Below are 23,816 nucleotides of genomic sequence, written 5' to 3'. Positions count from 1 at the left end.
ATATTTGTATCAAAATGAAACTAATTTATGTTCTTAATAACTCCAAAATTATATCAAATCAAATAGTAATGGTAAATTATAATATTTTGAACATAATATGCATTTTTTTGTTAAAATTTCATTATTGAATGTTACTTTGTTAATGAAAAAGTAAAAGTATAGGTTTTTATTTAACTTCATAGGAATGTGAGATTTGTCTCGTCCTGTCCCGTCCCAACCGGGATTAATCCCGAGTATGATGCATTTTTATAAACCCTCGTCTCGTCCCGATTCAAAAAGTGGGATGTGACGTGGGATGAGCCGTCTCATCCCGTCTCGTTCTCACCCCTAGATGAAAGAGAGAAAATAAAAGAGGCCCATTTGAAATCCAAATACATAATCTGCATGCCTTGGGCTCTTCTTCCATTTGGGCATTTGCTTTCATTATTCACCTGACAGAATAGCTAACCTTTGGAAAGCCCTTGCGAGTAAATTTGCTTGGAATAATGAATATGAAATGATCGTCTTCCCATATTATTCATATCGAGAAATTGATTGGATCGGTCTTCAGTGGTTTTTTGTATGACAATTGGGAGGAGACAGCCATGTCGAATTTGCAGAGTAGGTTCAATCAGAAGATCGACTACGTGTTCAAGGTGGTGTTGATCGGAGACTCGGCGGTGGGTAAGTCTCAGCTCTTGGCTCGCTTTGCTCGTAATGAGTTCAGCTTGGAGTCCAAAGCTACCATCGGGGTTGAGTTTCAGACCAAGACCCTTCTCATCGACCACAAAACCATCAAGGCCCAGATTTGGGATACTGCTGGCCAAGAAAGGTACCCTCATTTCTTTCATTTGTTGATCCCACTTTTACGTGTTTTCCGATTTTGGGATGTGGGTTCGTTTCAATTTTTAATCTTTATGGTTTGTTGATGTTCATGATATTGGTGTAACTTGGAGGCTATCCCCCGATTTATATCAACTGATCGAGGTAAAGGCATTGGATTTATAAACCAATCTAAATGAAACATGTTACGGGATATCATCCTGATTAACTAATGTACTAGTGTAATCAAGTTTTGAGTTCATTAAAATTGCCTGTGATGTTACGGAAATCACCAAATGGAATCAACATAGTCACGAGTGGAACTATATGTCCATTAAGTAGTGACTCGATCCTTATACTGCTGGATGAAGCAAGTTGCCTATCGTCTATGGCCTCATCCAAATCAAGAGAGTTTGGTGTTGTCTTATACTTGGATTTGCTGCAATATAGCTGTTAAAGATCTTCTTTGTCCGAGCTCTCAAAGTTTATACCTTTTGCATAACTGTTTCTTCTTTAGGGGTTTTCCACAACTAATGTGGGAGAAAACCGGTTGTGTTTCACCATTGCTTTCTTTGTTGCTGTTCCAAGTTTGTTTTAGTGCATCGAAATATCATTCTACCCTTCTTATTTTTCCTTGCAACAAAATGACTCATTCCAGCTTCCTCTTAATGTACTCCGAAGCATTGATTCAAGTCAGGGTAGATTTTAGATCTTGTTAGCTGTGGTACGTGACACTGCAATATTCCAAACATTACGATGTCTCATCTGTTTTGCAAAGTCATGATCACAATTTTTGTACTGTATTGTTATAGAGATAGCAATCCGTAATAATGCATTTATGACCAAAGTAGGAGTGTATATTCATTTTGTGAGTGTTACTTAAATCATGATAATGGCTGCTGTTCAATGGGTAAGCTAAGCAGAAGTCACTAACATAGGATTTACTAATTCTTAACCTTTAAGATGAATTGAAGTGTACGATCTTATATTTTCTACTGTCAAACATTAGTAACAGTTTCTATTATTTGTTACTGTTTGTCGGACAACTTATCCCGATATTTGTATATTCATTATGTAAAACTGGAAGTTGCTCTTAATCATTTTCTTCTTTGCCATAAAATTAGTGTTCTTATGCATGTATTGCTGTTCTGTTTACCCTTCTGGTTATGATCTCAGATACAGGGCTGTGACAAGTGCATACTATAGGGGGTCAGTGGGGGCTATGCTGGTCTATGATATCACCAAGCCTCAGTCATTTGAACATGTAACAAGGTGGTTAGAGGAATTGAGGGGGCATGCTGACAGTAATATTGTTGTTATGCTGGTTGGTAACAAATCTGACCTGGGCACACTGCGAGCTGTACCATCTGAGGATGCAAAAGAGTTTTCCCAGAGAGAGAACCTCTTCTTTATGGAGGCATCAGCTCTCGAATCTACTAATGTTGAATCTGCGTTCATAACAGTCCTAACGGAAATTTATCGAATAGTTGGCAAGAAAGCCCTCATTGCTAATGATGAAGCAGAGTCTGGAGGGAACTCCTCACTTCTCAAAGGAACTCAAATTATTGTCCCTGGACAGGATCCCGTCCCTGAAGCAAAATCTGGTTGTTGCTTCTCTTCATAGGATTGTCGGTTGTTAAGCTACTGTAACGTGGGTTTCTGCTGTTTACAGATCAAGTAATATTCTTAACCCTTTTCTGTTTAATTTCTTTATACACATCTGATTTTCACGTTTGTCATTGTTTGACATGGTTCTCAATTTTCAGGGGACATTTGTAATACAGCTTGGGATAGGGCAAGTAAATCAGAATCCCCTCTTGTAAACTTGGTAGTTGATCAGCATAGAAATGGGGGTTCAAACATACTTTGATGTGATGATATTGACATGTACTTGACTGTAGTTGTTCACTTGTTCGTAACCGTCATACCTTGTTTACCTGTAGTTAATTTGTCAGACATTTTCCCGATTATAGCACCATTATGTAGCTGGGATCCTGAAGATTTCTTTCAACTACACATAAGTAGATACTCATCTAAAAACATGAAACCAAACCAAAAGAAAAGGGCCATGGAGAAAATGAGCTTGAGTTTGGTGGTGGAAAATTAATGTATTGTGTTTGCAGGTTGGTTATGGTTTTGGTATATGAGCTTATTTCATTGTAATTGATACAAGATTTTATGTTGCTGTTCAATGAGCTAGTAAGTCGGGGTTCTTACTTACAAAGTCGTAAACTTTGTAAGGATGATTGGGCTAAGAGATGATGGATTGTTTGCGGTTATACGCGTCTGTGTGTTTGTGAATGAAAACGTATGCTTCTGTAATTAGGGCTTGTACAGTACTTGTACTTGTTGTTTGCAGTTCTCTTCCTCATCGGTAATACTCAGCATACAAAGCAGAAAAGGTTGTTCAAAGTGATCTTGTTTTATTTCAAAATTGATACTATGTTGACCATAAAACATCAAAATCTATAGAATGGCTGGGACATGCTGCTTCCGAGAAATTCATAGTATAGAAATTATATCAATGCGGCAAATGGGTTGAAGTGAATGATAGGACGCAAGTTAAGTGGGGAAGCCATTGGCAAACTTATGCCTGCTCCAATCTGCACATTTACCTTGGCATCATCATCCTCTAATTTCCCAACTTTCCAATTAAAGCATTGAACCATGGCTGCAACTGCAGTGTTCACCAGTAAAAGCGCCACTGAAGAGCCAGGGCAACGTCTCCTCCCCCCGCCAAAAGCCACAAAATTCTGTTCCTTTTGATCATACTCAACACCATCATGTCCTTCACCAGTGGAAGCCAAGAACCTCTCTGGACGAAACTCATTGGGATTGTCCCATATCTCTGGATCTCTCATAATTGCATACACATTAATTGCCACCATAGTTCCTTGATTTATATCAAAGCCTTTGATTTTACAATTTTGCCGGCTTTTCCTTATGACCACAGGAGATGGAGGGTATAGTCTCAATGCTTCCTTCACAACTGCTTGCAAATAAGGGAGACTAGGTACGTCTGTTTCCTCAACTAATCTGCAGGCATTACCCAGAACCGAATTGATCTCTTCTCTCACCTTTTTGAATGCATCCGGGTGGTTTATGAGCTCAGCTATTGCCCATTGCATTGTCTCTGTTGAAGAAATAGTGCCCCCAATGAAGAGATCCTAAACCAATGAACAATCTTTAATTAGCACAGTGAAAGTTAAGAACTTGATCTTCAACAAAGAACTGAAGAAAGTAGCTACTTACAAGCAAGAAGGCTTTGATTTGAGTTCTGGTAATTTTGAGCTCAGCCTTATCATCCTGATGCACCTTCAACAATAAATCGGCCAAATCAAGATCCTCATCAGCTCTCTGATCTCCTTCCCCTCTCTTTTCATGATCCTTCAACATCTCCTCCAAAAGCTCATCATACTTCAACGACACATCAACGAGTTGAGTGCCATAGAGCCAGAAGCCGACCCTCTTGAAAGGACCCAACACATCCCCATACGACACTTTCGTAGCCAACTGAAGTGTCTTGATCATCAACTCCCTAATCCTGGCAGCTTCGTCGCCTTTCTCAGACATGCTGGTGCTCATCACCATCTTGCACGTTGAGTTGTTGGTCATCTTCATCAGCTCAGCCCCAACATCAACGACCTCATTTCTGCTGCCACTTTCGATCATCGCACGACAGAACTTGACGATCTCTGCCCGCCTACTTGATCGCGAACGTTCCAGCTGGCGGGGGGCGAAGAGCTCCGTCATGCAGAGCTTCTTCATGAACTTCCAGTAGTCGCCGTACTCCGCGCCGAAGAAACCAGAGTTTCCGTAGGGGAGCTGGTCGGCGAAAGCGAATGCAGGGCGGTCTGCGAAGTCGAGATCATGTGTTTTGAAGACGTCGGTGGCAAAGGAGGCTGAGGAGATGAGGAGCATCCGAGAACCGCCGAGACGGAGGTCGAGGAGAGGACCATGTTTGGTGGAGAGGTTAAGGAAGGATATGGCTTGATGGTCCGAGCTTAACAGATGGAGGTGGCCGATCACCGGGAGGGCCGGTGGGCTTGGCGGTGGATTTGTTGAGTTGGTCGGAGGTTTTCTGAAAAAGGACTTGAGCAACAAGATGAAGACGAATGATACAAGGGAGTAGAGAAATAGATTGTATTGTGCATCTGTTAGTATAATGGCCATAGCTGTAGCTAATATTAGTAAAAAACTAAAAATCGAGCTCAACTTAACAACATCAAACTGTAAACTAGTTGTGTTGCTAACATGATCTCTAGTTGCTAAAAATCATGTCTGAGAAAAACAAAGTATTCCCAAAGTGAAGGGGTTATAAATTTCTACAATATGCTATTTCTTGGAGAGGGATTGTTATATGTCAAATTTTGTGTGCTAGAATGCTAGAGTGTCGATCAAAGATGACCTTGACTAGCTTATTGGACTGGGATACTCTCCTAATACAATGTCTCCTAATATTGCCTGATAAGTCAATCTCGGCTGTTCACTGTTAAATTTCAAATTTTCAATGCAATAGAAAATGAGATGTGAGAGGATTAGCAAGGTGGGGTTGGTGGGCGGAGCCGTATAACCCAACAAGAAAGTATGATCATATTATCCTCTCCTCCTAATATCTCTCTCCTAGTGCGTGGTCATATGAAGAGGATGTGATTTATTTGCTTTTGTACCGACACATGTTCCAGAAAATGAGGTTTTGTAGGAGTGGAAGTGTGGAACCCATATATACGATTCGTTTCTGATTTACATGTTGGCCTTGATCTATCAATGGTATGAAGTCTGGAGATGGATGCATCCTATTGTGAGATTATTTCGGAACTTGAGTATGAAGATGAAAGCAGAAGGGTATTAACGGATACTCTAGACTTGATATGTACTCCAATTATTGTTTTTTGAATTAATGTACTCTGATTATCTGCTGTATTGAAAATCGCATGACATTTGATTCAAAGATTCAAAAAAAGGAAAAAAAAAAAAGAAGGCATGTTTGGTAACAGAAGCAAGTGACTTGCGGGAAAAATTGTATGCAAACAAATATTGAAGTCAGCTGAAAAAAACCATATCATAAAACAAGTTTCGCGTACCAAACTAAGTAATAAAACAAAGAGAACACAGAAAATATCATGAAACCAAACAAAACCAAGGTCTACCAGATTGTTCATTTAAAACTGAGATCATATAGCTCAAGTACAATAAGTCTGGAATAATAACCCAAGAAACAAAATATGAGTACACATTATCATAGAAGAAAGATCTTTAAACCACTCCTGCTCTGCAGTGCATCAATCCTGCAGAATTAAGAACAAACATTAAGTACAACTCATACTTGTAATCTCCCAAAACACAACTAAATACATAGCAGTATCAAGTCAATTGATACAGTCGAAAACCAAACTTAAAATATTGATACAAGTGCACATTAAATCTAAATACTTACATATTTTATTGAAAGCAACTATGTCGCAACTTTGCACATATTCATTGATAGGTTCCACGGTAAGACGTTCCTCAATCAGAGAGTCCACCGAAACAAGGTCGTCAACAATTGTAAGCATTATTGTCATCTTCTTAATGCCATATCCAACAGGTACAAGTTTAGCTGCATGGTCAACAGAAGAACAACCAAGTCAAGAACAGAAGGGGTTCAAATTGACATAACTAAGATGTGCCAAGTGGCATGTCTAGCTATAAAATCCATATCTGGGATGAGAGGAGGAACTTACATGCTCCCCAATGTAAGCCCTCAACCTCAACACTCCTTACTGCTGCCTCGAGCTCTTTCATATCAGTCTCGTCATCCCATGGCTTAACATCCAACAGAACTGATGATTTGCCAGCTGCACATTTAGAAAAGATAAATATGTTATATTAATATTAAAATTGATAAAAAGGAAGATGGATTCTTGTCAGAGCACGAAACAGGATAGTAAACTCACACTCTTTCTTTTTGGCAGACGCCTTGACAGCAGCTGCACGTTCTTCAGCAGCCTTCTTCTCCTCTTCGGTCTCTTCACCAAAAAGATCCACATCACTATCATCATCTTCATCAGCAGCAGAGGCCTGAGTATAGTACCATAATCCAACACATAAGTATAGCAATTTTAGGTAAATTCTATCAGCAGAATAAAGAAAGGAGACCAATCTTAGCATAGCATTTCAAACAAAGTAGGAAGCAAGTGAATTAGAATACACAAATAACAGTGAATAGCAGAGTGATTAGATACTCGCCTTGGAATCACCAGCGGGAGGAGTGGCAACAGCTTCCCCTGCGATGGGAGCACAGCCCTCAATTGTGACACCACAACCTTCTCCAGACACACCCCTACAACAAGACACATAATCCAAACGCAAACTTAGAAACTTAAAAGGACACTGATAACACACAGGTAATGATAAAAATGAAAGCAGAAAACTTACGAAATCCGAAGAAGTGCAGCAACGTGATTGTACCACCGAGACGCATTCACGAATTCAGATGATGGGGGCTGGGACAGAGCAGCATGGACAGTGATATCATCCTTGGAAGCCTGATACCCAGTGATGTAACTACGGGTGAGCAAGTACTGGTCCAATTTCTTGAGGCCAGCAGCCGAGTTGACGTCATGGAATGCAACTGCCATTTCTAGGAATGTTCTTTTCTTTCAAAACGACCTGTATTAACATACCTTTAGTCAACTCTCATCCATGAAATAGTAACACAAACACAATTTCAGTACAAACCAAAATTAACCAATCACTACTGAAAAACGTATAGGCAACTCATACAGAATAAACCCTTTGGAAAACCAGATCCAGAACTAGTAGTATGAATAGTAAGACTCCTGATAGATCCACTAAAAATCTCTATTAGACAAACTTACTCTAATAATCTCTAGAAGCAACGTTGATTAATAATTCAAACCAGAGTTCACAATTCTTAAGGAATAAGCTATCACTAAGAACCAGACCCGTGTTTCACAATTCTCTCTCGCGACGGATCTGAATCTGGGAAGCTTACCTTAGAAACCAGACAGCAGCTGCTCAGTTGAGGAAGACGATGGAGAAAAGAGAGGCTTTAGGGTTTCCGAGGTACTTATACAAGGTGGGTCGTGAGGGTATATTCGGTATTCCAATCCAGTGAAATCTAAGATTGGGCCGGGTTAAGAATAAGACTCGACCCGTTAAGTCCTTTGCGTTGGTAAAGGACATTTGGATTTGGAAGATTTTGGATTCATCGAAGAACAGGGAGGGATGCCGAAGAGGACGACGCACACGTACTCGAGCGAGGACGCAGCGCCGGATGGACCGGACTCTGATCTGTTCGTGTATTACTGCAAGCACTGCGGATCCCACCTCCTCATCACTGGTGTGTTTTCTAAGCTAGCTCTGTCTTTGGTTTTACTTTGAATCAGTGAGCAATGGAGGTTATACTCAGGTGTGTGTCTGTGTGTGGTGTAAGACACCCAGTTGCAGAAAATGCCCAAAAGGAAGACAGACAAAGCTTATGTCTTGGACAAGACCAAACACCTCGCCAGGCTCAACATTAGTGAGGGTGGAAAGGTTTTACTCAAGAGGTACTACTGCTCTTAATCTTTCACTTTCAACTTGGATTGAAACTATGTTTTTTTTTTGTTGAGATCAATTGTTGCGCAGGGGAGAAGGGAAATTAGAGAAGCAGTTTCGGATGAACTGTGTTGGTTGTGAGCTCTTTGTCTTCTATCGCTCCGAAGAAGATTTGGGGAGCGCTTCTTTGATTTATGTTGTTGATGGTGCTCTTAGCACTGTTGCTGCTGAAACCAACCCTCAGGTATACCAAAACTTTGTCAACCTCCATTGTTTAAATAGGTTATGATCAAGTACTTTTATCTATTAATATGAGCATAGCAATTATAACTCTCTTATGTACTATGATTTAGAGTTTGTCTACACATCTGAATTTTGTAAAAAATTTATTCTGAATTGTGATTTAGGATGCTCCTGTGCCACCCTGTATATCACAAATAGATGGAGGACTTGTTCAAGTGGCTATTGAAGTGGAAGATCGTGCACAACGCTCTGCAATCACAAGTAAGCGAAACTGTTTGATGCTTTTCTGTTCTCATATTTACCATGCATCGTTTCTTAGTTTCAATGTTGATTATAAGCCATTCCCATATCCACCTCTTTTTATCCTGGTTTTCTTTCATGGCTATTAGCTAGTACTAGTTCTTTCTGCCTCTTAAGTTCTGATGTGTTTTCTGTAAACATCATATGACCGTCTACTTTTGACATAAAAGGAAGTCATTTCCTAGAACGGTGATGATCTGAGATTTCTTTCATACATGTGGTTTCCTTGATTACAAGTTGTCACAATTGTGCTCATATGTAGGAGTGAATGCGGATGATGTTAGAGTTTCTGTAGCGGCACCTGCAGCTCGAGGAGAAGCAAATAATGAACTTTTGGAATTTATGGGAAAAGTATAATTCTATTTCATCTTGGGTTGTTACATGTAAGACTTAGCGTTTTGGTTTCAGGTTCGGTTTAAACCTAAAAATATTGCTCTTTACACAGGTATTGGGTCTTAGACTAAGCCAGATGACTCTTCAGAGAGGATGGAATAACAAATCGAAGCTTCTTGTGGTGAGTCAAACACTAAATAAAACTATTTTGAATAACAAATTGAGACTGTCTCTCCTACTACTAACATTTGGGGATTGTTTCAGGTTGAAGATTTGTCTGCTAGACAAGTATATGAGAAGCTGTTGGAGGCTGTTCAACCTTGATGCAGTACGATTCAAATGACAATTGTAATGAATGACAAATGTGTTAACTGAACCTTCAGGGCTTCCTATTATCTGGTGTTGGCTGTGATTGTTGTAGTGCAGTGTGAAAATTCAGTTGTACAACCTGAGTCAGTTTAATGAGAACTCCCTTATATTTGATCAGTTGCATCAAGTGAATGGTTATATGCATTATTGTTTTTCATCCTTTTCCACCAGAAATCCAGAGTTTTATGGTTCTCAACTAGGTATATGCATGCATACTTGTAACCTGGAAGAAACAGGCAGGAAAAAAATTATGATATTAATCTATTGCTCTGTCAGTACATCTTTGCGAAAATATGAATCTACAATGAAAATGCGCTTCAGGATATAAGACACTATATATATCTGGATGTCTTTCACCTCATAATACAATAGAGCTGAAATTCTGTAAACAGATGTACTTTGGTACTGAATTTGTTTGTTTTTTTTTTTTTTTCAGAATTTGGTGGTTTCACTTCACATGAACAATATGCAGTGTTCATGGGGTCATGTTGTTGAATAAGTAAATGGGTTGAAGTGATCAACTGGCAGAACTACAAGTGGGTGAGCCATGGGCAAAGACATGCCTGCACCAACTTCCATATTAACCCTGCCCTCTTCTCCATCTCCAACTTTCCAATCAAAGCACTGAACCATGGCAGCAACTGAAGTATTCAACAAGATGGTTGCCAAATTTGAACCCGGGCACCTTCTCCTTCCTGATCCAAACGGGACATATTGAAAGTTATGTCCTTTACTTTCATTCTGATCAACTTCTGATTCATATTTCTCTTTTGTGGAAACCAAGAACCTCTCTGGCCTAAACTCATCTGGATTATCCCATAACTCTGGATCTCTCATTATTGCATACTGGTTGATTGCTACTGCAGTCTTTTCTGGTATATCAAATTCTTTTATTTTACAAGTTTCGCGGCATTCTCTTGTCGACAAAGGAACTGGTGGGTGTAGTCTCAGTGTTTCTTTTATCACTGCCTGCAAGTAAGGGAGGTTTGCAACATCTGATTCCTCAACTAATCTGCTGCCAACTATTGTTTTCATCTCCTCCCTGACCTTATTGAATATGTCTGGATGGTTTATGAGCTCAGCTACTCCCCATTGCATGGCCTCTGCTGTGGTAGCGGTGCCTCCAATGAAGACATCCTAACATCAAGGTAAAACTTTCCAATTAATTTCATAGCAACAACAATGTGAAAAAAAAACCTTTGAATGCGGTTTTTATAGAGAAAATAAAACTCTGCAGGCACGAGGCAGCTAATCTAGCAGTTAGTCTGCAACTATATTGTTAACAAAGCTTTGAAAGAGCAATGCTAGACCAAATGTTTAGACTTGCATGGACAATTGGACATAATGATGAATATTCAAGGATTTCTCTACCTCCAAGTAATTGAAGCATTCTTATTAGAGTTTCTTCACATATAAATAAATGAGGACTGAATCGATGGTGTTTCCCGAATTGGTGTATGAGAAGGAGAGATTGAAATGACTTACAAGCAAGAAAGCCTTGACATGAGTTCGGGTGATCTGAACCTCAGCTTGATCATCCCGATAGGCCTTCAACAGAATATCCATCAAATCCTTGTCTTCTCTTTCCCAGCCCTCTCTCTCTGCTCTCTCTTCATGTTGCTTCAGCATCCCCTCTAAGAGCTTATCGTACCCCATGGTTACATCTATGAGCTGCTTACCATAAACCCAGAATCCTACCCTCTTCAGCGGACCCAATACATCTCCGAAACACACCTTTGCAGCCAACTCAAATGATTCCTTCACTAATTCCCTGATCTTCTCAGCTTCTTCACCATTCTCTGAGCAACAGGTGCTCATGGCCATCCTGCATGCAAATCATTTAACAATTAACATTAGTGTCCAAAAGCATAGCTTATAGTAATATAGTTTCTGAGAGTGAGGAACTTGCCTGCAGATACTGTTGTTTGTGAGCCTCATAATCTCAGCACCCACATCAACCATGTCTTTCCTTTTAGCACACTTCATCATCTTCCTCAAAAATCTTGCAATCTCTCCCTGTCGGATGGAACGTGACCGCTCAATCTGCTTGGGAGAGAGCAGTTCAGTCATGCAGAGCTTCTTCATGTACCTCCAGTACTCACCATACGGGGTGGCAAAGAATCCCAAGTTCTTGTAAGGCAAGTCGTCAGCAAAAGCAAAGGGGGGTCTGGAAGCAAAAGCCAGGTCATTGGTTTTGAAGATTTCGGCAGCCATGGAGGCGGATGAAACTACAAGCATCCGTGAGGCGCCGAGCCGGATGAGGAGGAGAGGGCCATACGTGGTGGAGAGTTTGTGTAGTGATTGGGATAAGGAGGAAGTGAGGAGGTGGAGGTGACCGATGAATGGTAGAGCTGGAGGGCTTGGAATGTTGTTGGTGGAAGAATGCTTGATGAACAAGGATTTGATGAAGATGGTGGAGAGAATACAGAGGACGGAGCAGAGGAGGTAGTAGTGTAAATCAGTCATGGCTGACTAACAAGAATGTGATCAACTTCAGTGTTACACTGCAGTTTTGTATTAATATAGCAAAAACAGAGTCTGCTTTTCACTTGTAGGTTGAATCCAGGGCCAAAACACAAGTCAAGGATATGAACAGAAGCTCACTTATTCTTGGATCGAAGTGTTGGATCTGTCACTATTTTAGAATTCATATAAACGATGTGTCATACTCATACATTTTTTTTTTCAATTGATTAGGATATATGTATGATAATGCTAGGAATTAACTTTGTGTAAATCTTGACAAAGTGATCAGAACCGTATTACAGTCAAATTCGGCCCCAAAATCTAGTAACAATGTCATGATCAGTCTCACACTACGGTTTGTATCATGCAGGCTGATACTAGCAAAGTTGAAGTTGTGGGATGGCTTTAGTCAAGCCCGCCAATATTGCCAAAAATTAAAGCAACACGTCAAATTTTCATTGATAGCAAATTACAGGCTCGATCATGGCCTAGAAAGGTCTGTCGATTTTAAGAGTCAAATGTGACTGCAGCTCGACGATTAACAAGGTATAGGGAAGGAAATGTAGTACTGACAAAGAAATCAATGTCACAGTAAATACGACATTATTGAACTACCAATCTATCACGACACAAATCAAACTAATGTTCCAACAGACCGCCTCTTATTAACTAAATGTTACAAAATCAAAAGGATGGATTCCTAAAACCCTAAAAGACGCACTTATTCCAGAATTATCACTCCCAAGCTCTATGCCTAATCTCCTATTACATGATCGAACCTGCAACAAAGAAAAATAACATTACTTCTCAGGACAAAAGCATTATGTGCATGATAAAATATAGCGTCTACACACTTCTTGGATCAAATACCGGAGGTAAAAGTGAGAGAGGAGCTAGGAGAGATCAGTTACATGGTTCAAAGTTGGCACTGCACTTCTCGGGGAGCTGAATTGCCATGTTGCGATCAACGCCAGAGATCGGAGGGCCATTGACGAGCGTGCAGAGGCAGGGCTGGCCTAGAGCTTTGAGTGCAGTGCAGCAAGTCTCACTTGGTGGGATGGGGCTAAAAGGAACCACCGCTGGCCTACAAGGTATTAGCTGAATTATTGATGCAAAGAAAGTAACGCCACAAGTAGAGCTTTGACCTTGCACCCCCAAACCTGACATCACTAACAGGAGCACAAAAGTTGCAAGAACCAAGGAGCTTCTAGTGTGCCTCATCTTCAATTTTAACTGCTAATGATGCTGAAATGCTACAGAAAACAGGGATCTAAAAACTGAATATATAGGAAATGATCAATGAGGTACATGCTCCTTGCACTTCCACCCTACCCAGAGGTCACACTCCTGATGCCATTATTACCATCTCTGCTCCAGATCTGATGTATAAACAGAAATAGGGCAAAAATACTTTGTGTGCTAGTAGAGCAGTTGTCAAACACGACCTTCATGACCCTATGAATTTGTTCAAGTCTCAACAAATATATATGAAAAAATGGTTCAGCAACCCTTCTATGCATTTTAAAAGTGCCAGTAACATTGAACTTAACCAAACAACCACCGATTTCAAATTTTCTCATAATTTTAACTTGACTAATATTAATATGAACCAACCTTACTGAAGGAAGATGCCCTGAAGGCCTAGCCAACAAAATATGTATGAATCTACAAAGCTAAAGCTTCAAACAAAAAGCTTGACACCTCGCCAATCTGTCAGCAAGAATTCACAGAAATATCTGATTTATATCAATTAGGGCTCTTGAGTTTTGAATAACAGTATAATTTAATCAAAGTGCACCAGCTTAAGATATGAAGTCAAAATAGAATCAACCAAGAAAGATCCCAACATAGTTCATTGATGAATATAAATAAGACAATATATTTAAGGATCCATGAAGGTCAGTTCTTCACTTGAATGTTTCATAAATATTGAAATTCTGTGAAATCCATGCTTGTTCTAAAACCACAGTTTAATCATGCCCTCAACCTCTTCTATTCCAATTCATGTCTATGTCATCCCAAATGCCCTCTGCAAGATGCTGTTTGGATATGTAACATAACAAGTCGCTTTTCCATGTCTTTAAAGTTGTCCTTTGTTTCCTTTTAGATTGATTACAGAAAGCTCTTGTTCAACAAACTCCCCTGCATAAATGGGCGGATACTTACTGGCAAGTGGCGAATCAGCAAAGTGGCCCAAGGGCTTCAACACAGCATCAGATGCTATGTGGCCAAACAACTACATGGCAAAAGAATGTCACACATAAGCACAAGAAAAATTTGAACCTTTTTTTTTTCCTTGGTAATAATATGATTATTATACCAACCATAAATAAAAGAACAAAAATGGGAACTACGACAATAATTACTGTAAGTAGATATACTCACTGTAGAAGATACTCTCCATAAGATGCGATTTTGCTCCATTGCTAGTTTGATTGCATCAGTTGTCCTGTTTGTTACGACAACTTCATGCATTCCAGCTATGCAATCTCCACCGGTTAACCATTCTATCTGCACATTGACTAATGTGTAAATACATCAGAGCATACTGACATATATAAACACATAAACCGTCATAGCAAACCAGCTTAACAGCTACTAAACATATTATCTTGCAGGTAGAGGCCTCTTACGCTGCAAATGTATGCTTTTTATTTCATTGCTTACCGTACTACATACACAACTTTTTATTTTGTATCATTATTAAGCACAATCGTTATAGATACAGTTACCTGCTTTCCAGTCTGAATAAGGAGACATCCGACAGGAACCTTCACTTCAATTTTTTGCCCATTTCTTAGCCAGATATTAAGCCCTGGGAATCTACTTCTGCCATGAATAGTTAAAAAATTCAGGTCATAGTGATATCCTGCAAAGACAGTACCCTCCTGGCCATAACGCCGAAGGTCACTTCCAGTTGGAGCTAGAAGGTGTGGTCCCTGGGTTCAAACCATAGAACAACAAACATGAGCCCTAGTTGAATGCATGAAGATACTGATGAAACGAAGAAGTGCGTGCAGCAAAATCTTAGCTAGATACATGGAACTATGCAGTAGTAGGGTGAAGAGATACCAAAAACAAGAGATATAAACCATTACTGTCATGCTTCCTATTATTCTGAGACAGCAAGTTTCTTCAGTTATACATACCTGCTGCATTAGGGAAGTGAATGCTTCCTTGGGCAAACCAAATCCAATGGCAGCCATTTCAGCCACAGCCTGATCGAGGAGAAGAAAAATAAATGACACGGAACCAAATCCAAAAAAAAAAAAAACAATCATTTTGGAACAAGGTGGCTGACCTGTAATGCCGATATCATCTTGCACCCCCATGAATCCATAGTTTCTCTCCACTCAGGAAAGCCCTCAGGCACAACCGGGTCGGCATTGAGTTCCTGTCCAACCACAAAAACAAACGAGCAAAGCAAAATGAGACACATAAGTCGAAAACTAAAGAGTTAAAGGGAAAATGGAGACCTGAAAGCGGGTATTGGAAGGGCGAGGGCCGACTCTCCACATGTATCTCCATTTGCAATCAGGGCCTTTGGGAGTTGCAGGCTGTACCTGTTCCGGCATCTCTTTCAGCCTCTGCTGCATTTCTTCATCCACAAGGCTTCTCGGCACTTCCACTCCCTCCGGAGTCACTCCGACCTGCATCCCTCCGGAGTCACCGATTCAAATTTCACTTTCCTTCTTTCTTTCTTTCTTTCTTTTGTACCCAAAAATCAAAACTAGAATTTATATGAAGGGACCTGGTAATGCAAGTGGGGCCGCTCGTGGAGGCGCTTAAACTCGGAGGAGCAGTTGAAGTAGTTCTCCATCATATCGAGGAAGCGATCGTTGTCCTCAGCGCTGCATCGGGGGTCTTTCACTAGGAGAGCTCCGCTTTCTCTGAGACTCCGGCTCACCTCGCCGCAGAGCTCCGCCGACTCCGACTCCGACTCCGATTCCAAGTACGGGCTCAGATCTATCACCGCCAGCTCCATTGCTTTTCTTTTTCTTTTTGTTGACGTTTTTGGGATGGCGGGAGACTCTCTCCCACTCTCTGACTCTCGTCAGGTTTAATGGAGAGTCTTTGATTTGCTGTCACGCCATTTCACTTCTTTTTTTTTCTTGTTTTTTTTTTTTTGGTTTTTGGCTCCCTCAGCATTCCGATCACTCTCGTCCTGACACGTGGAATCCGGCAATACTTTCGACGGACATGAGAATAGACATGGGGGAAGAGATTATCTTAATTCCCAAGGTATAGGAGTTTAGATGATAACAGGAGTTTGGAGAGGAAACATGTTCTTATTATTCAATACATTTGTGGCGATCCAAAAAATAGTCCACATTATGGTTGTGACATTTTAATTCAAATGATATATGTACACTGCCGCAAAAATACTGCATCATCATCATCATCGCAGTTCATTTAGTCCTCTAAGATCATAGGAACCAGTTATCACTTGCAGGAGGAGGAGATTACATAACCTTACAAATACGATCATAGGAATCGGTGAGTCTTTTTTTCTTCCATCTCGTCCCTCTGCGCTACTAGCTAAGGGCGGTAGGATCATCTGAGGTGTATTAGCAAACAAAGAGTACTTTTTCCACCACATTAACTCCAAGCTGATCCTGATGCCTCACGCTTTACGTATTCCCCTTGTTCCTCTTTGGAGAACTCTTCGATTAACTCACGTTGTCTTTGAGTCAGATTCCTGCGTAAAAGTTTAGCATATTACGTTTTAGCTTGGCTTGTGCCAAAACTGTAACAAGCTGTCAAGGATGAAGCTGAGAGGGAACATACGTTGGGATGCTGACATTAAAGTGCACATATTGATCACCGAAGGTATAAGAGTTCCTCGTCTTGATTCCTGATACAAACCACCAGGATAAACAGTTAAGTGATGACTGCTGATACATTAGGTATTTCTTGTGATATTAGTCATATTACCAATTGCAAAGAAAATAGAAACACATGCTCTTGAGTATGTACAGAGTAAGTCATATGCCATTTTGATGCTCACATAGCTGTATATATGACTACTATGACTGCAGAACTAAACTGCAGTGCAAAACCTAGTTATTGGATGATTTTACAAATGCAATACCAATCACTGTAAACAAAGAAACAAATGCAAATTTTAATACTACAAGACATAGTAAGAGGTGAACAGCAACGACAATGACAGTGCTTACAAGTTACAACCATGTGACATAAAATTTTATCTCTACTTCAAAAAGAAAAGGTTGACCAGAGCATAACTGTAAAACATATGTAAAAAAAGCAAAAAAAAAAATCCATCAATCCTGCTCAACCAATCAACCTTGACCTACTTGAAGGTCAATAAGAACAATCTAACGGCAAAATTGCAGAACCAATCAAAACAAAGAAAACCAAGACAATAAGAAAACAACAATAGTCGGATTCTTTTACCTTTCTTCTTTAGGACTACCTTCTGTCCAGGTTGCGTACCTGCACGAACCTGAAAAAGAAATTGCCTCTTAATATGTAGCCTCACATACAAAAATTTCCTTTACATGAGACCAATTTTTTAGTCTCTTCTAGTACAATACAAGATCTTGAATTACTGATCATCCATGAGATCCAGAAGCAAACCTTTAGTACAACATCCCCAGTAAGAGTTGGGACCTGTATAGTTCCTCCTAAAATTGCCTGCACAAAAGAATTTCACCAAACCTCAGTTAAGAATATACAATTAAAAAAAAAAACATCACAAGAATAGTATACAGGATAATTTTACTGTTCCAAAACAAGATACTCTGAAGAAAACTGAACAGAGATTTGCTCTTGAGATTGTTAGTTACCTCAAGGTGAATGATACCATCAAGTTTAAAATAAAAAATTCCCTATTTCTCTACTCTTCAAGTATTTTACGTGTTGAAAAAGAAAAATAAACATAATACCTGGGTAATACTCAGGACGGCATCTACATGAATATCGGCTTTATCTCTACGGAAAACTGGGTCTTCCCTAACCTGCGTAATATTTCATAAGTGTGGTTCATGATAAAAAAAAAAATAATGATGATAAATATATAAAGAAGGAAATCAAGGATTAAGAGCTCACACCTTAATGGTAACAAAAAGATCACCAGGCTGATTTCCATCGGGATCGGCTCCCCCACTACCATATACCCTAATTGTTTCATTGTCATCTACTCCTGTAATTGCAAACCAGGTGTCATCAACAAACCCATTACAGAAACTAGCAAATATACCACTAATATGTAATGACAATAAATAATCTTGATAACAAAACTTTTTATGTCTTAGGCTCCTAGCCCAAAATAACTTTTACTTCCACATTTCTTTCCACTGATAATTTTGATTTCTGCAGGGTAAAGCAATCGAGTAGAATGACGATATCATATGTGCTCGTAAAAAATACACAGCAGTTGTATTTACACAGTAACACACACATCAAATGTTGAAAGAATGAGAATAAACTCATATAGCATGTGTTATTATCAAGATTATAAGTTCCCAATGTGACATAAGCAGACAAAACCAAAAGCATATCAATCGGCTGAATACTACAAACTGAAACAACTCAGGAAAATAGAAACATTTCCAGACTGCAAAGACAAGAGGACCAGGTGGTAACAATCCCAAATGCTTCAAATTTTAGACAATACCTGGCATGACATCTAACTTGACCGTCTTCATTCCAATTTTCAGCCGTTGTCCATTACATGAATTGCAAAGTTTCTGCAATAATATTACATAATAAAAACAGCACTGATCATATCTTGCAGAAACAAATTCAAACATTTATACAGACAATAGGAAACAAACATTGGAAGTAATATTTCAACAATTACTCAGTAAATCTATAAAGAAGAAAGGCCATACATAATCAATTAAAGTGTAGCTCATCTATGAAAACCAATATTTATGTAAATGTAAGTGCCTACTTAGATAGTTGCAGTGTTTAGGTAGATATCAAAATGACATTCGGCATAGAAGTATTTATTCCAAGAGCCACCTATAAGTATTTATTGAAGAAGGTTCTAAATTCCAAGTGACCTTTATGTATATACGGTACATAGGGACCTGGCAGGTTGATGTTTGTTCCTCTTTTTTTACATCTTTATCAATATATATGTTGGTAGGAACTCATTCCTACAATCCCCATATGTTACCTTTCCAAAACAAGTCTCTTTACTCTCCTGGGAATATCAAACTACCACGATCTCCTTTATAAATACTTCAAAAAAAATAAGTTTCTTAGTCTCATCTCTCTTGTATCAGAGAGTAAGCAGCTACAAAAGGTGATGATAAACCATGAGGCTGGAATTAAAAATTAACGTGATATCTCTAGAAATAATAGACAATTAAACGTGCTTGAAGAGTAGTGACACTCCATTATTTATTGATAACATGTGAGCCGTACCGAGTAACTTTTACCAGTCCCACCACACTGAGAACATGTTGACTGCATTCTAAATGGACCAGTTTGCACGAAAGTCTGGATAAGCAGAAAAATCTAGAGTTAATAAAGGGCACATGATATCCGTTATCTTAAATACTGATAAGACTTAAGTCCTCGGTAAAACTGACCATGCCAGACCCTTTACAGCGCTTACATGATTCCGGTCTGGTGCCAGGGGGAACACCACTTCCACCTACATAGATCCAGATGCACTAGACATTAGAATTAGAAAACAAATGCCACAAATATTTTGTGAATTGCAAAAACGGAAAACATAAGAATCAGCATACCACACGCTTCACAGGCTACTGTAGCCTGAAAGGTCACAGTTTTAGTACATCCCTGGACAGCTTCCATGAAGGATAGTTCCAAAGGAATCTGTTAACGTGAGAAAAGATGTAAATGTCATGGACCAGACTCAAAGCACCTCCATCAACAAAAAAGCATTTAGAATGGAAAGAAACCTTGATATCTTGACCACTGAAATTCTGACGGAACATGTTGAAGATCTAATCGCCATTGTATGCAGCACCCCACCGACAACATGCACATAACATTCCATTAAAAAACAGAGCTAATATATAACCAAAACAAATGTCCCAGATCTAATATTTCAGATATTATATACAATATAACGTAGTGTTCACAAGAACATGTGATTTCTGTTATCAAGATATTCAAAATTTTGAGCAAGACACTAAATAAATCAGCATCAGATACTAAACATGAACGAATTAGAAAAATCTAATATTGGAGTATATCTCTATAAATGTTTCAAGAGCCTCATCCATGTAAAGTGGAAAAGGTTTGGTCAACAAAGAAAATTTATTAATTTGCGTAACTAACATACTAAAGTTATGATTGCACCAGAACAACATACATGCAAAACCTGATTATGGCTAAGTGGCAATTTTTTTTAAAACACTGAATGACAATATTTTCAGTTTGGATTTTTTATCTTAGAATCAAAATTCCAGGTGATTAAAAAACCATTCTCAACAGGAAAAAGAACTCTTGCTGTGAGGAAAAAGTTTTTACATTATCTTCAAATATATCTTTAAAAGGATTCCTGAAGTCATTGGGAAAGCCCGAGCCTTGTTCTTCAAATGCAGTATGGCCAACCTGCGGGAGTAGACTTGTTGTCATCAGCACAGACATAAACATATGCAATAGATATTCGAAAGTAAGCCAGTCTTGGGTTGACATACAATATGAAACATGAAAAGAAACCATTAAAATTTGACTTCTTCATTAAAAAGAGAAATCTGAAGCAAAATGGTGTACTATTCTTTTATTGATCTGCAATGAACTTAGCTTTGAATATTTTGTTATCAACATATAAATCTTTGTTTAGAGGTATATCAACATATATATTTGTATGACTGTAAACACAAAAATATATAGGCCAATGACAATTGAACTAGTAAAATTCAGCGTAAGCCCATGAGAGACCCTAATATTTTAAACTCTAAGAGAAAATGAACCAATAGGTGGAAAGAAAAGATACCTCATCATATTGTTGACGCTTCTCCTCATCTTTCAAAACCTACAACAAGGTTAAGGAAAGCTAAATTTGTGTTCATTAACAGGAATTGGTGAACAAACTCTGGATTAGACAGTGACCTCATAAGCCTTTGAAACTTCTTGAAACTTCTTTTCTGCATCAGGATCATCTTTATTTGTATCTGGATGGAGCTTCTTTGCTAGCTGGAATATAAGTAAGGGATATTGAGTAAGAATAATAGCATTATTCTATGCAAAAAAGAACAGGAAAAAAAGGAAGCAGATAGATAAGCATTATCACTCTGCAAAATGAGCACATTGACAAACAGAGAAACAATTCAGCATGTGTAATCAAAGACTTCTACAATGCACGTCAAATACATATAGGAAAACTAAAACCACAGATACGACTTCTGGAGAAAAAGATTCCTTTGAACTTTTAACCTGCTTAGGATGAAATATTAAAAGTAAAATTATTTTGGATGTAAGATGTATATATGTTACGATAATTGATTCTATGGGTATACACATTCAAATTAAGAACAAGAGAAGTGAAGCATAACGTACCCCATAATAAGCTTTCTTTATTTCTGATGCACTGGCATTCCTGCTAACCCCAAGTGTCTCATAGTAATCTCTAGCCGCCATAGATGCTGGCACACAAAGAAAAGCAAGCTATGTGAATAAATGGATACACATACGTTAAAGACACCGAAGTTTCACATGAGTAGATTGATCCCGATGAACGAGAAATTACAACAACATCACTAAACATGAATGAAAAAATTAAATGAAGAGTTACGGCGATGCGAGGGGATACCAGTTCCATGAATTGATCTCACTGCAGCCCAATTGGCACCCAGAGCTCCCGGCAAACTCGTGTAAACTGCCAAAGAAAGAAAAGAGTCCATTCAGATAGGAGTAACAAAACTTAACGATTCTGTCCATCACTAGAATGAGATGAACTCAACAGAAACTCGTATATTTCAACAAGAGCCTAATGTCCCATCGCTAACACCCAAGAAGGGAAAACCCCATTTCATAGAATGAAGGAAAAAGAAAGCTGAAAAGGAGTGTGCTTGATTGACATACCATTATTTCCAAAAACCTTGGAAGTGTTACTAATCCGGGTGTTAAATGTCCTGTAACCACCAGCTCCTCCAAGCACTCTGCCGTAAACCTGAAACCCCAATTCATATTCAAGCAATTAGAATGAAACCAATGATAAATTTGAGGGTTGAGAGAGAGAGAGAGGGAGAGAGAGAAGTACGGAGGTTGTGGAGCGGCGGGCGAGAGAGCAGAAGAGCCTGACGCCATTGGAGCGAACCATTTTGGGAATCAATCCAACAAAAGATATCGAGGCTTTTGTTTTATAAATTATTTAAGGTGTGTTAGAGACAGAGAGGGTTTTGGTGAGTGATAAACCCTGGAGAAACCCTAAATTTGGAGAGAGAGAGAGAGAGAGAGAGAGAGAGAGAGAGAGAGAGAAGGTTCTAGTAGCGGACGAAGCAGAAAGACAGCCCAGTCTTGTGGGAGACCAAACAAAAAAAGGTGCGCGTGTTAAGATGTTTGGTGCGTGTGTGGCTCAGACCGAACTCAAACTCGTGCGGTTTGACTGGTTATTGTTTTATAACTGTTTCACAGTTTTACTCTCCCATGTTTAATCTCTCTCTCTCTCTCTCTGTGTTTGTTGTTTTTTTTTTACTGATCTCTTGCTTATTCAATATGCACCGGTTGTTGGCACCCTAGTGTTTATGGTCCAAGTATCGAGGGAATTGAGATAGAAAATTAGGATTGGTTAATAACCACAATAGAAGTTCCTAGATACTTGTAAAAACGAAACCAGATGAGGCAATGGTTACCTAAGAAGTATGGACACGCTGCTTAGGCTGCATATCGCGTGTCTAACACGGATACAAATGGACACGCGAACTGATTTTGGACATGGTTCGGACACACTGTAATACGTAATAGACACTCTTGTGTCCCCTTTGGACACGCAATTAAGGAAGACACGCTGGGGTATTTTTGTCTTTACAAAAAAAATTTAGACAATCTCTCTCAGTCTCTCACTACGCACGCAACCTTCAACCTCTGATCTCAAAAAACCCAGACCTCTGATCTCACTACCTCTAGTTTTTCTCCGCCCCAAATCTTCGTCGCGTCCGACCACCCACTGCTCCTCCCTCTCAACGCTTCTCTTTCCCTTCTCCCAAGTCACCATTTCTATCTTAAATTTTCAATTTTTATGATTGAGTGATTTGGTTTGATTGGGATTACATGCTAGTTGTAGTTGAATTGGGTTTTCGTTTGATGATTTTTGGTTCACCATTTTAGATCAAAAATTCAAGCTTTAGTTTACATGTATGAATCTCTTTGTGTTGAACTCATCTAATCTTCTTTATGAGGCTGAGTTCTCTTTCTCTTGTTGTTGTTGTTTTTTTTTATCATTTTGATTTTGCTAGCCAATGATGATTATATAGTATTTCTGTATCGAAACCGTAGACAACATCGTCCTGCAAAGCCTGTATTAGAACTGCTCGGGTTAGGAAACATGCCCGGTATTACCGGACTATTCCACTCTGAAGCTTAAGGCAGTCGATCGGTAAAAGGTAGGATATTATCGTATGTGGTGAATTAGAATGGCATTACCTTCCTCCGCGGGTGCTAGTGGTTCCTTTACAGCCTCTGAAATGATCACTCTTTGGGTTGTCCTCGATGTGGGATCGATGCCCAGCTGATATAGCACTTTTGAGCCTCTTTCACACTGCCATAAAACAGCCTCCACTAACTGTTCTGCTTAGACTTACAGGTTGGACAAG

At 39.2% G+C, this 23,816-nt stretch overlaps 8 protein-coding genes across 10 annotated transcripts; 2 read left to right on the top strand and 6 right to left on the bottom strand.

Annotated features, from left to right (window-relative positions):
• Nucleotides 1-452: 452 nt before the first annotated feature.
• Nucleotides 453-3,080, top strand: LOC126802470 (ras-related protein RGP1). Its single transcript, XM_050530109.1, has 3 exons — nt 453-811; nt 1,978-2,478; nt 2,568-3,080. The coding sequence occupies exons 1-2, from the start codon at nt 585-587 to the stop codon at nt 2,423-2,425; spliced, it is 675 nt and encodes a 224-aa protein (XP_050386066.1). The 5' UTR covers nt 453-584; the 3' UTR covers nt 2,426-2,478; nt 2,568-3,080.
• A 122-nt stretch (nt 3,081-3,202) lies between these two features.
• LOC126802449 (cytochrome P450 705A12-like) lies at nt 3,203-5,252 on the bottom strand. Its single transcript, XM_050530080.1, has 2 exons — nt 4,054-5,252; nt 3,203-3,968 (listed from the first exon to the last, which is right to left on the bottom strand). Exons 1-2 carry the CDS (start codon nt 4,972-4,974, stop codon nt 3,318-3,320), a joined length of 1,572 nt encoding a protein of 523 aa, XP_050386037.1. The 5' UTR covers nt 4,975-5,252; the 3' UTR covers nt 3,203-3,317.
• A 684-nt stretch (nt 5,253-5,936) lies between these two features.
• LOC126802468 (elongation factor 1-delta 1-like) lies at nt 5,937-7,858 on the bottom strand. Of its 3 annotated transcripts, none has more exons than XM_050530105.1 (7): nt 7,799-7,858; nt 7,219-7,452; nt 7,030-7,123; nt 6,738-6,867; nt 6,525-6,638; nt 6,239-6,400; nt 5,937-6,089 (listed from the first exon to the last, which is right to left on the bottom strand). In XM_050530105.1, coding segments are annotated over exons 2-7 (705 nt in total). In that variant the 5' UTR covers nt 7,422-7,452; nt 7,799-7,858; the 3' UTR covers nt 5,937-6,087. The 3 variants fall into 3 exon arrangements, with proteins under 3 accessions (XP_050386062.1, XP_050386064.1, XP_050386063.1); XM_050530107.1 differs by having other exon boundaries at nt 6,738-6,861; XM_050530106.1 differs by lacking the exon at nt 7,799-7,858 and adding an exon at nt 7,749-7,771.
• A 125-nt stretch (nt 7,859-7,983) lies between these two features.
• On the top strand, nt 7,984-9,705 carry LOC126802469 (UPF0235 protein At5g63440). Its single transcript, XM_050530108.1, has 7 exons — nt 7,984-8,146; nt 8,240-8,354; nt 8,434-8,587; nt 8,751-8,847; nt 9,149-9,237; nt 9,332-9,400; nt 9,484-9,705. The coding sequence occupies exons 1-7, from the start codon at nt 8,032-8,034 to the stop codon at nt 9,541-9,543; spliced, it is 699 nt and encodes a 232-aa protein (XP_050386065.1). The 5' UTR covers nt 7,984-8,031; the 3' UTR covers nt 9,544-9,705.
• Nucleotides 9,706-9,857: 152 nt separating this feature from the next.
• On the bottom strand, nt 9,858-12,258 carry LOC126802450 (cytochrome P450 705A12-like). The gene is made up of 3 exons (XM_050530081.1): nt 11,498-12,258; nt 11,074-11,413; nt 9,858-10,725 (listed from the first exon to the last, which is right to left on the bottom strand). Exons 1-3 carry the CDS (start codon nt 12,052-12,054, stop codon nt 10,072-10,074), a joined length of 1,551 nt encoding a protein of 516 aa, XP_050386038.1. The 5' UTR covers nt 12,055-12,258; the 3' UTR covers nt 9,858-10,071.
• A 699-nt stretch (nt 12,259-12,957) lies between these two features.
• LOC126802495 (protein LIM1-like) lies at nt 12,958-13,814 on the bottom strand. Its single transcript, XM_050530137.1, has one exon. It carries the CDS (start codon nt 13,273-13,275, stop codon nt 12,958-12,960), a length of 318 nt encoding a protein of 105 aa, XP_050386094.1. The 5' UTR covers nt 13,276-13,814.
• A 99-nt stretch (nt 13,815-13,913) lies between these two features.
• LOC126802494 (uncharacterized) lies at nt 13,914-16,075 on the bottom strand. Its single transcript, XM_050530136.1, has 7 exons — nt 15,806-16,075; nt 15,531-15,704; nt 15,356-15,448; nt 15,204-15,272; nt 14,787-14,993; nt 14,440-14,565; nt 13,914-14,290 (listed from the first exon to the last, which is right to left on the bottom strand). The coding sequence occupies exons 1-7, from the start codon at nt 16,037-16,039 to the stop codon at nt 14,135-14,137; spliced, it is 1,059 nt and encodes a 352-aa protein (XP_050386093.1). The 5' UTR covers nt 16,040-16,075; the 3' UTR covers nt 13,914-14,134.
• Nucleotides 16,076-16,209: 134 nt separating this feature from the next.
• On the bottom strand, nt 16,210-22,489 carry LOC126801853 (chaperone protein dnaJ GFA2, mitochondrial). Its single transcript, XM_050529325.1, has 18 exons — nt 22,265-22,489; nt 22,087-22,174; nt 21,815-21,880; nt 21,562-21,647; nt 21,115-21,198; nt 20,999-21,037; nt 20,530-20,613; nt 19,956-20,000; nt 19,782-19,869; nt 19,620-19,684; nt 19,453-19,527; nt 18,695-18,767; nt 18,129-18,220; nt 17,964-18,035; nt 17,656-17,712; nt 17,473-17,521; nt 16,843-16,909; nt 16,210-16,753 (listed from the first exon to the last, which is right to left on the bottom strand). The coding sequence occupies exons 1-18, from the start codon at nt 22,322-22,324 to the stop codon at nt 16,654-16,656; spliced, it is 1,290 nt and encodes a 429-aa protein (XP_050385282.1). The 5' UTR covers nt 22,325-22,489; the 3' UTR covers nt 16,210-16,653.
• Between the last annotated feature and the right edge of the window lie 1,327 nt (nt 22,490-23,816).

The sequence above is a fragment of the Argentina anserina genome, chromosome 7 (assembly GCF_933775445.1).
Source record: "Argentina anserina chromosome 7, drPotAnse1.1, whole genome shotgun sequence".
In the NCBI taxonomy this organism is placed as follows: domain Eukaryota; kingdom Viridiplantae; phylum Streptophyta; class Magnoliopsida; order Rosales; family Rosaceae; genus Argentina; species Argentina anserina.
Note: the sequence above shows the minus strand (reverse complement) of the source record. Positions and strands in the feature narration are given on the sequence as shown.